This window comes from Podarcis tiliguerta (genome assembly GCF_965153285.1).
Source record: "Podarcis tiliguerta genome assembly, chromosome: 5".
NCBI classification, from domain to species: Eukaryota; Metazoa; Chordata; class Lepidosauria; order Squamata; family Lacertidae; genus Podarcis; species Podarcis tiliguerta.
This window is the reverse complement of record NC_139538.1, coordinates 70,094,107-70,107,592: the sequence shown is the minus strand read 5'-3', so window position 1 is coordinate 70,107,592 and position 13,486 is coordinate 70,094,107. Positions and strand designations below refer to the sequence as shown.

Sequence of the window (13,486 nt, the reverse complement as noted above, 5' to 3'; positions counted from 1 at the left end):
TCCCAGTGAAATATATTTTTAATTAAATTCAGAAAAGTCAAAACTGGCAGATGGGTGCTCAGATCCCATCAGCTGTAAATGTACTATATCAAATTCAGTTGAAGAAAATCAGAGTTAGTAGATGTGTCCTTTCTCTTGAATTTTCTACATCATTGCAAAAGAAAAACCAATACCTAGATCAAGAAAGAGTAATCAATTTAAATATGAATAACTGTCTAATGAATCATTCTTCTGAACTCTGTAAATAATGCAGCTATGAGACTGAGGATGCTTTCATAGGGGGGAAATAGGCAGTGATGATAATAGATGAATTTTTAAAAATCCCTAACCTTATGGTACCTCTAGGGAATTAACAGACATAGCTTCCAACAGTCTGCTACCAATTTGGGGCTAAACCACAAAGAGATCTAATACTTCTTAGACATTTGCATATATGATTGATAGAGCTACAAAAGTAAGCATCTTTTAAAATTTTAGTTCTGCTTTATTTTTTAACATGATGAATGTTCTGCCATAGGAAATAAAAATCATGAAACTGAAACTGTAAATTTGCCATACAGGAACAAAAACGCAGAGAACAGGAATGCCAGTCTTCTCATGGGAAGCCCCTTTACTTAGTGCATGGAACTCTAAAAATGTGTTTTCTATTCCCAGTTTTGCCCAACATCAATAGGTGAGTTTGGAGAGAACATCACTTAAGTTTGATTTTCTTCAACATCCCCATCTGTGTTGCGACACTCCACAATGCTAGACATGCAGTTGAGAAGTGGTGGATAAGATCTCCTGAGCACTGTCACTGAGAAAGGTCAGATAAGATTCTGTGCAGGAGGGAGTCTACAATTTAACACATCTCACAGTTGGGCAGACAGCTACTTATTGCAGTCTGGAGGAGTACGTGAAAAGTGTTATAGCCTTCTAATTTTGTCCCAGATCTCGTAAGTATTTTATTGAATGCTGTTTCAGAGTTTTTATTTACTGGACTACACATTGTAGAAATCAGCAAAAAGATGTATACATGCTCTATGACAGGGAAAACCAAACATAGCTATTTTGAAATACAAAATCAGTTGTACAGATATACCGGATAATTTACACTAAAAACCTATTTACACACTTACTTGGGAGTAAGCCCAATTTAACACTGTGAGACTTACTTCCAAGCTGGCATGCAGGGTATTTTAATGTTTATCACCAAGATGGTAGAAGAAAAATCAAGGAATGGGATTTCTGTCTCTTGAAACAAAAGCTGGTTGATGTTTCATTGTGAAATGGTTGTGGAATTCATATCATTTGAATAATTTCTTACACAGAACTAATATCCGTGTGTACAAAATCCATAACATGTGGAATGGCCCTTTATCTTAAGCACCAAAACATTTCTGAATCAGTGATACCATGCAAAAAACAAAATTATAAGTGATTTTACATCTGGACGTGTGTCTGTGTGAGTGCATGTGTGTGCATTTGTGAGCATGTGTGCAGGTTGTAGTCCAACAATATACCTGTAGGATAAGCTTTTATACCACCCAGTTTAAGTTCCCCATGACACAACAAATGAAAACAAAAATATAAACATTTTGTATCCAATGTTAATCATACCCAAAGTAAATCCATTAAGGTAGAGGTGTTACTTGTTATGTATGGGCTGCAGCCAATAGGTATTTGCGACAATTGCAACCAAATGCATAAACATCTAAGTGCAATCATGCCAGTCATACTTCTGGGGGTGCATTCTAGCTTTAACAGGTCTGTGTTACAAGCAACATGAAAATCTGATGCTGGTTCTACCAGAGACCATGGCAGAACAACATTTAAACGTCTGTACTGTATTATTATTATTATTTAAAAAGCAATAGCTTTAAAATACTGCATTCAAAGCTATCTCTTATATACACATTCCTAAAAAGCTTCAATGGTTCCCATGATCAGTTCCATGTTTTTTCCATTAACCAGAGCATGAAATGCTGATTGTACACATTTTTGATGCAGAACCCTTCCATTAGCTTACAGATTAAAATAACAGGCTTTTCTTAGCAGCAGCTAATGGAAAATTCTAACTATGCTAAACAAGACAAGAAAAGTTTGTACTAAATTTGGTATCTTTTGATTGCTCAACCTCACACGCATACTCTTCAAACACACACATAGTGTTTGCTAGCTGCCTAGAATGGCAAAGTGTCTTTCATGGAGCTACTCAAGCCCAGACCCAAATCTTCACAGCCCTGAGAAGTCATTGCTGCCACCCCTGACAAATACTCCCAAGGCAGAGGAAGAGATGAAGCCAGTATAGACCCTGCCAAGGAGCTGATCAATCAGAAGGGCTGGCTGAGCCCGAGACCAAGATTGGAACAGAGGAGCTAGACAAGTTTCTGTTTCCAAAGACATGGTGTCAAATGTGCCAGCACACACAGACCGAGACATTCTGGCAGAGCACTTACAGGCAGACGTTTGTTTATATAACGTGGGTGTGATTCATGTGAATGACAGCCTTCACCTGCTGCAAAAAAAGAAGAGCAGGAGGGACACACCAGGTGTTGGGAGAGCTTAGCTTTTGCATGGTCATGTGAGAACTCCATTTATGTGCCCTGTGCCCTGTAATTATGCCTTGATCATATACCGATTTCTTGAATAAAGCCTCTAGATGTCTTCAAGTTCAAATTCTGTGTGTGAGCGTTCATCCACATTTCCACTTGTCCTTTGCCTAGAAAGCACTAAAGAGCAGTGGGACAAGAGGAAGTGTGGATAAGGCCTGATAGTGGGAACCAAGGCAGTTTCGCTGTATGTGCACAAACAGGAAGGGGTTCAAGTGAACATCATACAAACCAGAGATTGTGATTTAAAACAAATTGCAGTTATTTATTATGAAGCCAGCTTCATAATCCTTGGGCTTGAAGTTGATTTGTTTAGCATTCTGTATGCACATATACATGTATTTATGCGTGCATTGCTTGGGGGGTTTTGCATTCTGAATTCTGTCACTGACATCCCAGATTCTTGTTAAGGGTTCTTGAGGTGAATCCTTGTGTGAATTCTTAGCACAAGCTACTCCATGAATTGTGACATAAGCCAGGGCTTGACCTGGGAATTCAGATGTCCCTTAACTGTATGAAAAACACAACATTGCCTTGCAGTAGCAGTGAAAACAAATTTCTAAAGGTTGGGATGAAAATACAAGGTAAGAATTCCCCAAGCAAAAATACAAACATGTAGAAATCAGAGGGCCTTGTTAAAAGACAGATGAAATAAAACATTGGACCATCTAGGTCAAAGAACTATGGAAGGGCAGGAATGAAAATACGAAAGGCACTTGCCAAACTTCTTATCTGAATGAGTTACCTATCCAGTACAGGTGTAATTTAAAAAAAACCAAAAACTTGGTGGGGTTTATCATCTACTTGAAAGAGATTAGCCAACATAAAATGGTATTCCCACTGATAATTTCATTAGCCTTCCTCAGCTGCTCTGCTTAAGAAAACTTCACATTCACCTCAAAACCCAAAGATGAAGTGCAAATTGCACTAAGTTTGTAATCATAAAATATGTACATCTACTTTTCCAGTTTATCTGTGTGACTTCCTAGTTATGTGTATAATATTTTGTGTGTGTGTGTGTGTCCCAGTTAAAATCATTATGACTTCCCTCAAAATACAAAATTTGTGAAACACAAGTGATTACTGATAGTGGAGTTATCACAAACCTAACCTGTGCACAACAGCACCCTCCCCACCAGCCATTCCCAGCAAATTGTATTTAAATGCATACTACCCCCAAAAGTGGAGGGAGAATATAGCCAACATGTTTAGCAGTCACTGATCACCTTATTCTTCATGAATTTGTACAAGCCTGATTTAAAGTCATCCGAGTTGGGGGGCATCACTATATCCTTAGGGAGCAAACGCAATGTGTCACGTGAGAATGAACTTTCTTTTATCTGTCCTGAATCTTCCAGCATTCAGTTTATTGGATGTCCATGAGTATGATGAAAGAGGGAGCAAAAAGATTATCCTTCCTTCACTCATTGCATAATTTTATAAACCTCTATCATGTTCTCTCTTACTCAGCTTTTCTCTAAAGTAAAAAATAAAATGTAGCTTTTCCTCATAGTGGAGTTGCTCCATCCTCTTGATAATTTTCATTGACCTTTTCCAAATCTTTTCCAGCTTTACAAGACTGTTGTTGTTGTTGTTGTTGTTGTTGTTGTTAATCAGGCCTTCACCATAAGGACCCTGGGTGGGTTACATCATTAAAACACAACAACGTCTCTGAGGTGAGGTGATCAAAACTTTACACAGTATTCTGAGTGCAGTCACACTGTCCACTACAACCCCAGGTGCTATGACAGCATGCTCCACCACGACATCAATGCACACTTTATAGAGAGCTTTATATGCAAAAGAGAAAGGTCCCTGCCTTTACGCTTCTGTGGACAAGGTGCAATATTTTCTTAATCATATATTTAGAGCGGAAGGCAGCAAAAAAAGGAGCAGAAGGCTGGCTAGGTATATATAGAGAATTGGATTATGTAATAGAAGTACGCAAAGGTACTTGTATGTGTACTCAAAACTTCCGAACGAAAATTGCCTGGGCCAACTTCCAGGTCAAGTCTGTTTTGAGTGCTGTGCTTTCAAGGCTTTTGGTTCTTTTGCTTTCAATGAATGTTTTAAGCTTCAAATTCTTAAGGATCTGAAGCAACAAGAGCAAGTTGTGGAGCAAAGTGACCCAATCATTGTGCTGTATATTGAGAGAGAGAGAGAGAGAGAGAGAGAGAGAGAGAGAGAGAAGTTGGGGGGTATCAAAGCTCCATTTTCACCTTCCATAGAAATCCTATATACTATATAATGCTGTATCTTAAATATGCCGAATAAGCATATAAGACCTAGCCTTCCCTTACTGAACACTATGTTCCTGAGCACAACACTGCCACCCACCCCTGATATTTAATTTTTGAAAAGCCTTGACATGATTACTAATCACACCATTCATGTCATGTGTAGTTAGGCCCTGGAAGAAAGGCAGAATACAGGGCAATTGAAAAACTGTGCATGGCTTCTCAAACAGGAAACAGGAATTACAATACTGGTAAAATAATTTGTATTCAGAATCTGTCACCATCCTTTTCCCCTCTAGCTTCTCTGTACCATGTGGGAAACATCAAGATAAATGGTAGACTGCCGAATGAAGAACATCACTGACTGTCTACAAGTAAGAACATTCAATACATGGATGTCCATCACCTGATGGCTGCAGCACTGAATGGAAACTCACATGTTTCCTATGTGGGAAACAGCAAAGAAGGCAACACAGATGCAAATGCAGAGGAGTCTTAAACTGCATAGAATCAATGTGCTTCCAGTTGGCAATTTCCTCTGAGGTGTCCCACTTGATCTATGGACACAAGACAGACATTTGGGGGTTGCGGGGGACCCCTATTTCTCACTCAAATTAGAGGGCAGGATGTTCAAAGAGGATCTCAACTCTTGCAAACCCACACCTCAGTGTCTCCTACTTCTAAGCTGGCGAAATCTAGGGAGATGGGAAGGCTATCAAGAACATGCACAGCATTATTTCACTAACTGCAGAGCGTATATATTATTATTAACTATCCTTATTTAATTATAACAATTTATACCCACCTTTCCATGAAAATGACAGAGGCAGCAAACAACAACGTAACAAAAAAGTACATTTTTAAAAGCATAACAAACATGGAAAAGGAAAAATTAATTGGAAACAACATTAAAAAGTTGACATGGCAATCAAGCCCACCTTAAAAGGCAGCATCATAAAGCGCCCACTGAAAGGGATGCGTCTAAACCACCCTGCCATTGGGCCAACTATACCTCGGGTCCACTTGCCATCTTCAGACAGTGTGGGGTTTCAGAGGTAGATCGCAGAGTCTCAAATGGGGTTTATGTGCCTTCCATAGATGTGGTGGATCAGGGAATATGCATTGTAGTATGCCAGTCAGTATACAGACATGCCTCCTCATACACCCACCCAAAAGAGTTAACTGCACTGGTATTAGACCTGTTAAGTTTTCCTGCCTGATTACTCATAGTACTTACCATCTGTATACCAGTGGTAATAGCGAGGATTAGTGTGTTTTACATGACAATGTAACGCCTGTGGTGTTCAATTACACCCATTGTGTATATACGCAGGTTTCTGTGAGTATGGGCTTGTGTTTGTGCTGTTTTCTTGCCTAAATGAAAAGAAATGTTACATCCAAGCTTTATGTTAGGTGGAAGTCCCAGCAGCAAATGCTGGGCTTAAAAGGCTTAGTTAAATTACCCAAAAGAGAAAGATGACAATGAAAAGCTAAAAGCCCAGGGAAATTTCCAACCATTTCACTAGTGTATACTGAGGCTGACCAGTCTGCTCCTATTTAGTCACCCAGAACAATCACTCATTTCCCAGCACAGGGCTTACTCATTTGCAAGATTTAAAGGGGGGGGGGAGGTAGGAGGAAGATATTTCTGCACATGCCCATAATATTCTTCACCACTGGGGGCAGCTTTACATAAGACTGCATTCACTGAAACCAAAGCAACAGTCGGAGGAGCTTTCAGAATGACAGTACGCAGAAGTGAACAGTGCTTGTTCATTGAACAGGGTCATCCTGGCTTCTGTGCTCCAACGCAGTTTCCTTAGCTGGATCGGGAGTGCTAACTATGAGAACTGCTGCCCAATGGAATACAGACGGGTGAATTCAGACAGCTGAGCATCACTTGGAGGAATCTATCATGCTTTGCACGGGGAGATTTTAAAGCAGCTCGTTTCTAAATGTAAAGATGCAAAAACGCACCATCCATGAAGATCCTATTACCTAGGAAGAACTTGACATTCTGCTGCAAATGCTGTGTTGGGATTTATTTATTCTTGGGATGTTCTGCATGGCTGGCAAAGAATAATGTTCCAAAATCGGTCCATCTCCCAAGGGGTCCAATTTTTCTTCCTGGGTGTCAGCAAGCCCTGACTCACCACAGAGCAGCTGACAGGGGCTGTCATGCTTGTGGCACCCTAAGCAAAAGCAAAAGACCTAACGACGACCTTTGAAAACACAAAGGATGGGTAGGTTTTCCATTTTATTTATTTATAGTTAGCCTACAGCAGTGCCTGCACTGATTCTGTTTTAATTGCTCTATAGGTTTGCCTCCCTGCAAGATGTGACCAGAGTTAAATTTCCAAGAGATTGTATTTGACTGTGGCTAGCTTATGTGCATGATTTTTTCCCCTTTATTACATTTTCCTTTATTAAAATAAAGTGGGGGTAAGCTACAAAGTACTTATGTTGCTGGGGGTTTCTTATGCATTTAAGTAGCAATTCTGAGCATGATTGAAATAGATCTGGATTGTTTATTTGGGGGGATAACTTTTCTAAGTTATTTTTATTTCCAGGTTTCAATGTATTTAGGCTACTGAGCGGATCAGCTGTAGCCCTGGTAATAGCCCCTACTGTATTACTGACAATGCTTTCTTCTGCTGAACGAGGATGCCCAAAGGGCTGTAGGTGCGAAGGCAAAATGGTATATTGCGAGTCCCAGAAATTACAGGAGATACCCTCAAGTATATCAGCTGGTTGTTTAGGTTTGTCCCTCCGATACAACAGCCTCCAGAAACTAAAATACAATCAGTTTAAAGGTCTTAATCAACTCACCTGGCTCTATCTAGACCATAACCACATCAGCAATATTGATGAAAATGCTTTCAATGGAATACGCAGGCTAAAAGAGTTGATTTTAAGTTCCAACAGAATTGCCTATTTTCTTAATAACACCTTCAGACCAGTAACAAATCTCCGGAACTTGGATCTGTCATATAATCAGCTGCAGTCTCTGGGAGCTGAACAATTCAGGGGCTTAAGGAAGCTGCTGAGTTTACATTTGCGGTCCAATTCCCTGAGAACAATCCCTGTCCGAATTTTCCAGGACTGTAGGAACCTCGAACTCTTAGACCTGGGCTACAACAGAATCCGAAGCTTAGCAAGGAATGTCTTTGCAGGCATGATCAGGCTGAAAGAGCTTCACCTGGAGCACAATCAATTTTCTAAGCTTAACTTGGCTCTTTTTCCAAGGCTAGTCAGCCTCCAGAACCTTTATTTACAGTGGAATAAAATCAGTGTTATAGGACAAACGATGTCCTGGACCTGGAGCTCATTACAAAGGCTTGATTTATCTGGCAATGAAATAGAAGCTTTCAGTGGACCTAGTGTTTTCCAGTGTGTGCCCAATTTACAGCGTCTCAACCTGGATTCCAACAAGCTCACGTTTATTGGTCAAGAGATTTTGGATTCTTGGATATCTCTCAATGACATCAGCCTTGCTGGGAATATATGGGAATGCAGCAGGAACATTTGCTCCCTGGTAAACTGGCTAAAAAGTTTTAAAGGGCTGAGGGAAAATACAATTATCTGTGCCAGCCCCAAAGAGCTGCAGGGGGTGAACGTTATTGATGCAGTGAAAAATTACAGCATATGTGGCAAAAGTACTACAGAGAGGTTTGAACTGCCACAGGCTTTCCCAAAGCCAACCTTTAAACCCAAAGTCATCAGGCCTAAGCATGACAGCAAGCCCCCTCTGCCCCCCACCGTCGGGTCCACAGAAGCCAGCTCAGAGCCTGAGCACGACACAGAACACATCTCTTTCCACAAAATCATAGCAGGGAGTGTGGCCCTTTTCTTGTCTGTGCTTGTGATCCTGCTGGTAATCTATGTGTCGTGGAAGCGGTACCCTGCCAGCATGAAGCAGCTGCAGCAGCGCTCTCTCATGCGAAGGCACAGGAAGAAGAAACGGCAGTCGCTGAAGCAGATGACTCCAACCACACAGGAATTTTATGTCGATTATAAGCCAACTAACACCGAGACCAGTGAGATGCTGCTGAACGGGACGGGACCCTGCACATATAGCAAAGCAGGCTCCAGGGAATGTGAGGTATGAACCATTGTGATTCAAATAAAATAAGCTTTTTAAAAAAGGTGGGTTTGTTGAACCTCAGTGATTAAGATGAAGGTTACATTTCTCTTTTCTGCCACAACCACTTCTATATCACATCTTGACACATGCTCATCATATATTGGCCTTCTCCTTTCCTTTTATCATTTTAAACTTTCTTCCATAAATCCACTGAAAGTGAAGAGAATGCAAATCAGAAGTTTGAGTTCAGGTTCGACACAGTACCTGTTGGTACAGGTGCTTTGTTGGTTTTTATTCCACCATCATTATTATTTCAATGGAAAGCTTATTTCATAGCTCATAAATCACATCTGCAGTGTTGCTGCGTTGTTTTTTAAATGCAGAGTTGTTTGCATATGTGCTGATTTTATGTGGACAAATAATGCTAAAAAAGAACAGTGCAAGCATGTTAATAAATGCTGAAATTCACTTCATGATTCAAGGATGCATGGCAGCCAAGTGTTGTAGGCTCATACAGATTTTAGGACATGCTTTGGCTTATAGATGGTGCAGGAACAACTGCGGCCGAATGCTTGATTTCTGTTGAATGCAAGGCATTATCAGAAGCAAGTGGGTTTAAAGCAACATCCTGAACTACTGAGGGTGGGGGCAGGGGCAGGGGCATCATTTGAAGTTCAGAGGAGGAATAAAAGCTTTCATGAGGAATAAAAGATGGGTAGTAGAAGGATTCACTGCACTGTGCTCTAACACAATAGTTTGTAGAGTTGATAACTACTAATTGAAACCTGTTTATGTGGTTTCATATAAAAGATGCTAGTGTTTCTCCCTTCTCACAGTCAGTTGCCTTTCAGAAAGTAGTCAAAAGGCATTCATTAAATGAGGAGACCAAATTCCTTATTGATGCAATTAGAGGAGCTGAAATGTACAGTTACAAAGGCAAAACCACTTCCTGCACACATTTGCTTGGGTGCTCATTGGAAATTCATTCTGCAACAGTGTTAGAGGCATGAACATGATTGACAATGAAGGCATTAAATCTGTCATTTTTCTATCTTGAAAAAATGCTACGTTGTGCTTGGTGGTGTTTCAGTATGCAATTTGCCACTTTGGGTATTTAGAAAGCTGGCAGAGCTACATTTTAAATACAGCACAGCAACTAGAAAAAGCTTGCAGTGAAAACTGGATACTTGCCCAGTCTAAGGAAAAGCACACCAGAAATATTCTCTTTTAGGAAAAGTCCATGGATCAATGGGGGTTGGAGCTGCGAATCAATTGATTCTTTTGTATAACCTTGCTGAATGGCATTTTAAGAGACACACTTGTTTGTTTATTTTAATACGGATGCAATGTTCAGAATAGATTGGAGGTTGTCATGGTGGATACTTGTAATCCATAAGACCCACCTCAAATGCCATGGCAAAATATAACCAAATGAAAAATTCCTCTAAATATTTTATAATTAGCAACCACATATTACTCCTTTATGAAAAACAGATCTTTCCCCTCCATCTTCAGAAACAAACTGGAGCATGTTTATAAAAGGTGGCAAATAATTTCACCACTTCTGTTGCATAACTTGATTTGGCTTTGTACACTGCCCATCTCTGGCCACTTGGGAGAGAATGTATCTACAAAGCGGTTGCACTGCAGCAATCTAGAAAAAGAGCATCCATGTTCTGGGGTATTTTTGCTTTTGGGGGGATGGGGAGATAGTGAAAGAAAATCACTGTGAACTATTTCCAGAGGTAAGAACTGCAGAACCTAACCACCACCAATGCACTTAAGGTGATTTTCAGGGTATAAAGTTGTTTTTCTTTTACAGGAATATAAGTAGAAAGTGAGTGAAAGGCTGCTTCATAATTTTACTCATGTGAACTAATATCATACATTTGTTGAAAGCCAGGAGTCAGTGATTTCAGCTTGATTAAATATGATGCACTTTACTCAGGAGATGTGATTTTCTGAGTCAATATTCTTCTTGAGATATAATATTACCATAAAAGTGAATATATCTAGTGCCAAGAGAGCACCAACATTGTATCAGATAATATCTGTTCTGAAAATATTGACTTTCTATAACTGCAATATGCAAAATGTCAAGGCACTCTCTCTGGATTGGTGGGAAATGCCATTCGTGCATATACAAAATGAGAAAAATTAATACCACCCAAAATTATCACACAGAAAATGTTTTCCTAGTCTTTAAGTCTTCAATGAACATATATTTCATAGTGTTAACCAGGGACAGTTTTGACGTGGCAATATGAGAATATTTTATTTTTAAAAATGTGTCTGACTCAAATATGGTAACAAATGGATTGCAAATATTGGTAGAGCGACTTTACATTAGGCATGTTTCTTTGTCTCTGACCATACCTGAAGCTAACACTACATTGAAGAAAGCTCAAGTACCCCTATACAAAAATGCTCTGGTCAGAATAATGTGCTATAGCATTTTATAACCCAGTAAGTAGGGGTCGGGAATGTAGAAAAGGAAACCATTAAGAATAGTAGTGTCTTTTCAAATGCCCAATAGTTGAACTATTGATATCAATAATGTTTCATATTTATTATGTAGAATTAACACATGAAAAATATTGCCCAGGCCTTAAGAAACTGCATTTTCAGCTGAAGGATATCTAGCAGGCAATATTTATTTGTGCATAACTTCAGTGATAAAACAGAGGTGAACATCTAATTATTACTATAGTCTAAGAAAGAAGTGTCTGGCTGATGGTGCAGCTTATGCAGGCCCGTTCCAACCACTCTAGTCTACAATATTTTTTTTAAAGGGGGGGGTCAAAACTGAGTTAAATAACATTAGTTTCAGGAGATGGAAATTGATTGTAAATGGTTGAACCTTCTCTGTCTCAAGAGAATCAAACCATGCTTTATTCATTATTTTGTGCAACAAACAGTTGGCCAGTGGTTTCCACACAGCGTCTTCCCAAGATGCAAAAAAGAGAGCTTATTCCTCTGCCTTTAATGCTATGCAGAAGCAGGTGGCAGCTTGTCACGCAGAGATGAAAAAAGCTGTGTCTGTAGTCATAACCTCCTTGTACACTGCTACTGGGTTTACAGCAACCATTTACTCCTTTGCATCACAAAACTCTACCCAAATCTCTTAACAAAAAACAATGAAATATTCTGGCTCTCCCCTGAACAGATGCCATGCCATCTTTTTTGAGGTATAATGTCACTATGAAAGTTCTTACTCTTATGTGATCATGGCCAAATGAAAAGGCTCTTAGGTGGCAAAATTTGCACATGAAAAGATGTTGGGAGAAACATGCCCTTTTCTTGACACTGTGTCATGTGTTTTTACATTTGGGGGGAGGGGGTGCTTCACAAGACTTCTTTGCCAGATTACTAGAAAAGGAGAAAATAACTTCTTTTGTAGTGATACTTTCACCACAAACATCAACAAGGGAATCAATTGTTGAGATCAAATACCAGAAGAAGTCTTCCGTAGGCATCTGCCTGGCAGAGTGAGAAAAGGATGCTTGACTAGATAGGCTTTGATCTGATCCAGAGGTCTCCTTATGTTCTTAAGGCAGTTAAGCTTTACTGGACAGAGGAAAGCAAATCCTAGGAGAAAGGAGGTTGCAGAGCACACATCTGTTTTCAGGTCTATGGGTTACAGAATTCAAAGGAAGAAGGAACGCCTACATAACACTGTCAATCAATATGGAATTAAGGGGCACAGCCCACACAGCCACCACTTTTGATAGGGAAGTAGGAGGTCAACAGGCCTCCTACCATCTGAACCAAAAATTCTGTTGTGGAATCTCAGGCACCTAATTCTTCCCCAAGCACATACATGTGCTGCCTTAAAAAAAGCCAACTCCACACTTTAGAAACCCTAAAGCAAGATGTGTGACTGTTGGTAAAGGCAGAACTACTTCTCTGCCTCAACCACCCACTCTTCACTTCAGAAAATCATAGGATCATAGACTCTTAGAGTTGGAAGGGACCCCAAGGGTCATCTAGTCCAACCCCCTGCAGTGCAGGAAACACAATTAAAGCATCCATGACAGATGGCCATCCAACCTCTGCTTAAAAGCCTCCAAGGAAAGAGAGTCCACCACCCCTCATGAGTGTTTGTTCCACTGCTGAAAAGCTCTTACTGTCAGAAAGTTTTCCGAATGTTTAGTCGGAATCTCCTTTCTTGCAGCTTGAAGACATTGGTTCAAGTCCTACCCTCCAGAGAAAATAAGCATGCTCCCTCCTCCATGTGACAGTCCTTTAGATATTTGAAGATGGCTATCATATCTCCTCTCAGTCTCCTCTTTTCCAGGCTAAACATACCCAGCTCCTTCAAGCGCTCCTCATAAGACTTAAGTTTCCAGACCCTTGGTCATCTTGGTTGCCCTCGTCTACACACGTTCCAGCTTGTCAACATCCTTCTTAAATTGTGGTGCCCAGAATTGGACAAAATACTTCCAAGTGTGGTCTGACTAATGCAGAATAGAGTGGTGCTATTTACTTCCCTTGATCTGGACACTATACTTGTGTTGATGCAGCCTAGAATAGCATTAGCTTTTTTTGCTGCTGCATCACACTGTTGACTTATG

General features: G+C 40.1%; 2 protein-coding genes across 13 annotated transcripts in view; one reads left to right on the top strand and one right to left on the bottom strand.

Annotated features, from left to right (window-relative positions):
- CTNNA3 (catenin alpha 3) overlaps positions 1-13,486 on the bottom strand; it is a 528,228-nt gene that overhangs the window by 287,350 nt on the left and 227,392 nt on the right. The window lies entirely within an intron of this gene.
- Positions 6,533-13,486, top strand: part of LRRTM3 (leucine rich repeat transmembrane neuronal 3) — a 96,648-nt gene continuing 89,694 nt past the window's right edge. Inside the window, exons 1-2 of the mRNA XM_083440077.1 lie at positions 6,533-7,071; positions 7,399-8,930. Of these exons, the coding sequence (XP_083296203.1) occupies positions 7,068-7,071; positions 7,399-8,930 (1,536 nt within the window). The 5' untranslated portion in view covers positions 6,533-7,067. The remainder of the gene's footprint in view (positions 7,072-7,398; positions 8,931-13,486) is intronic.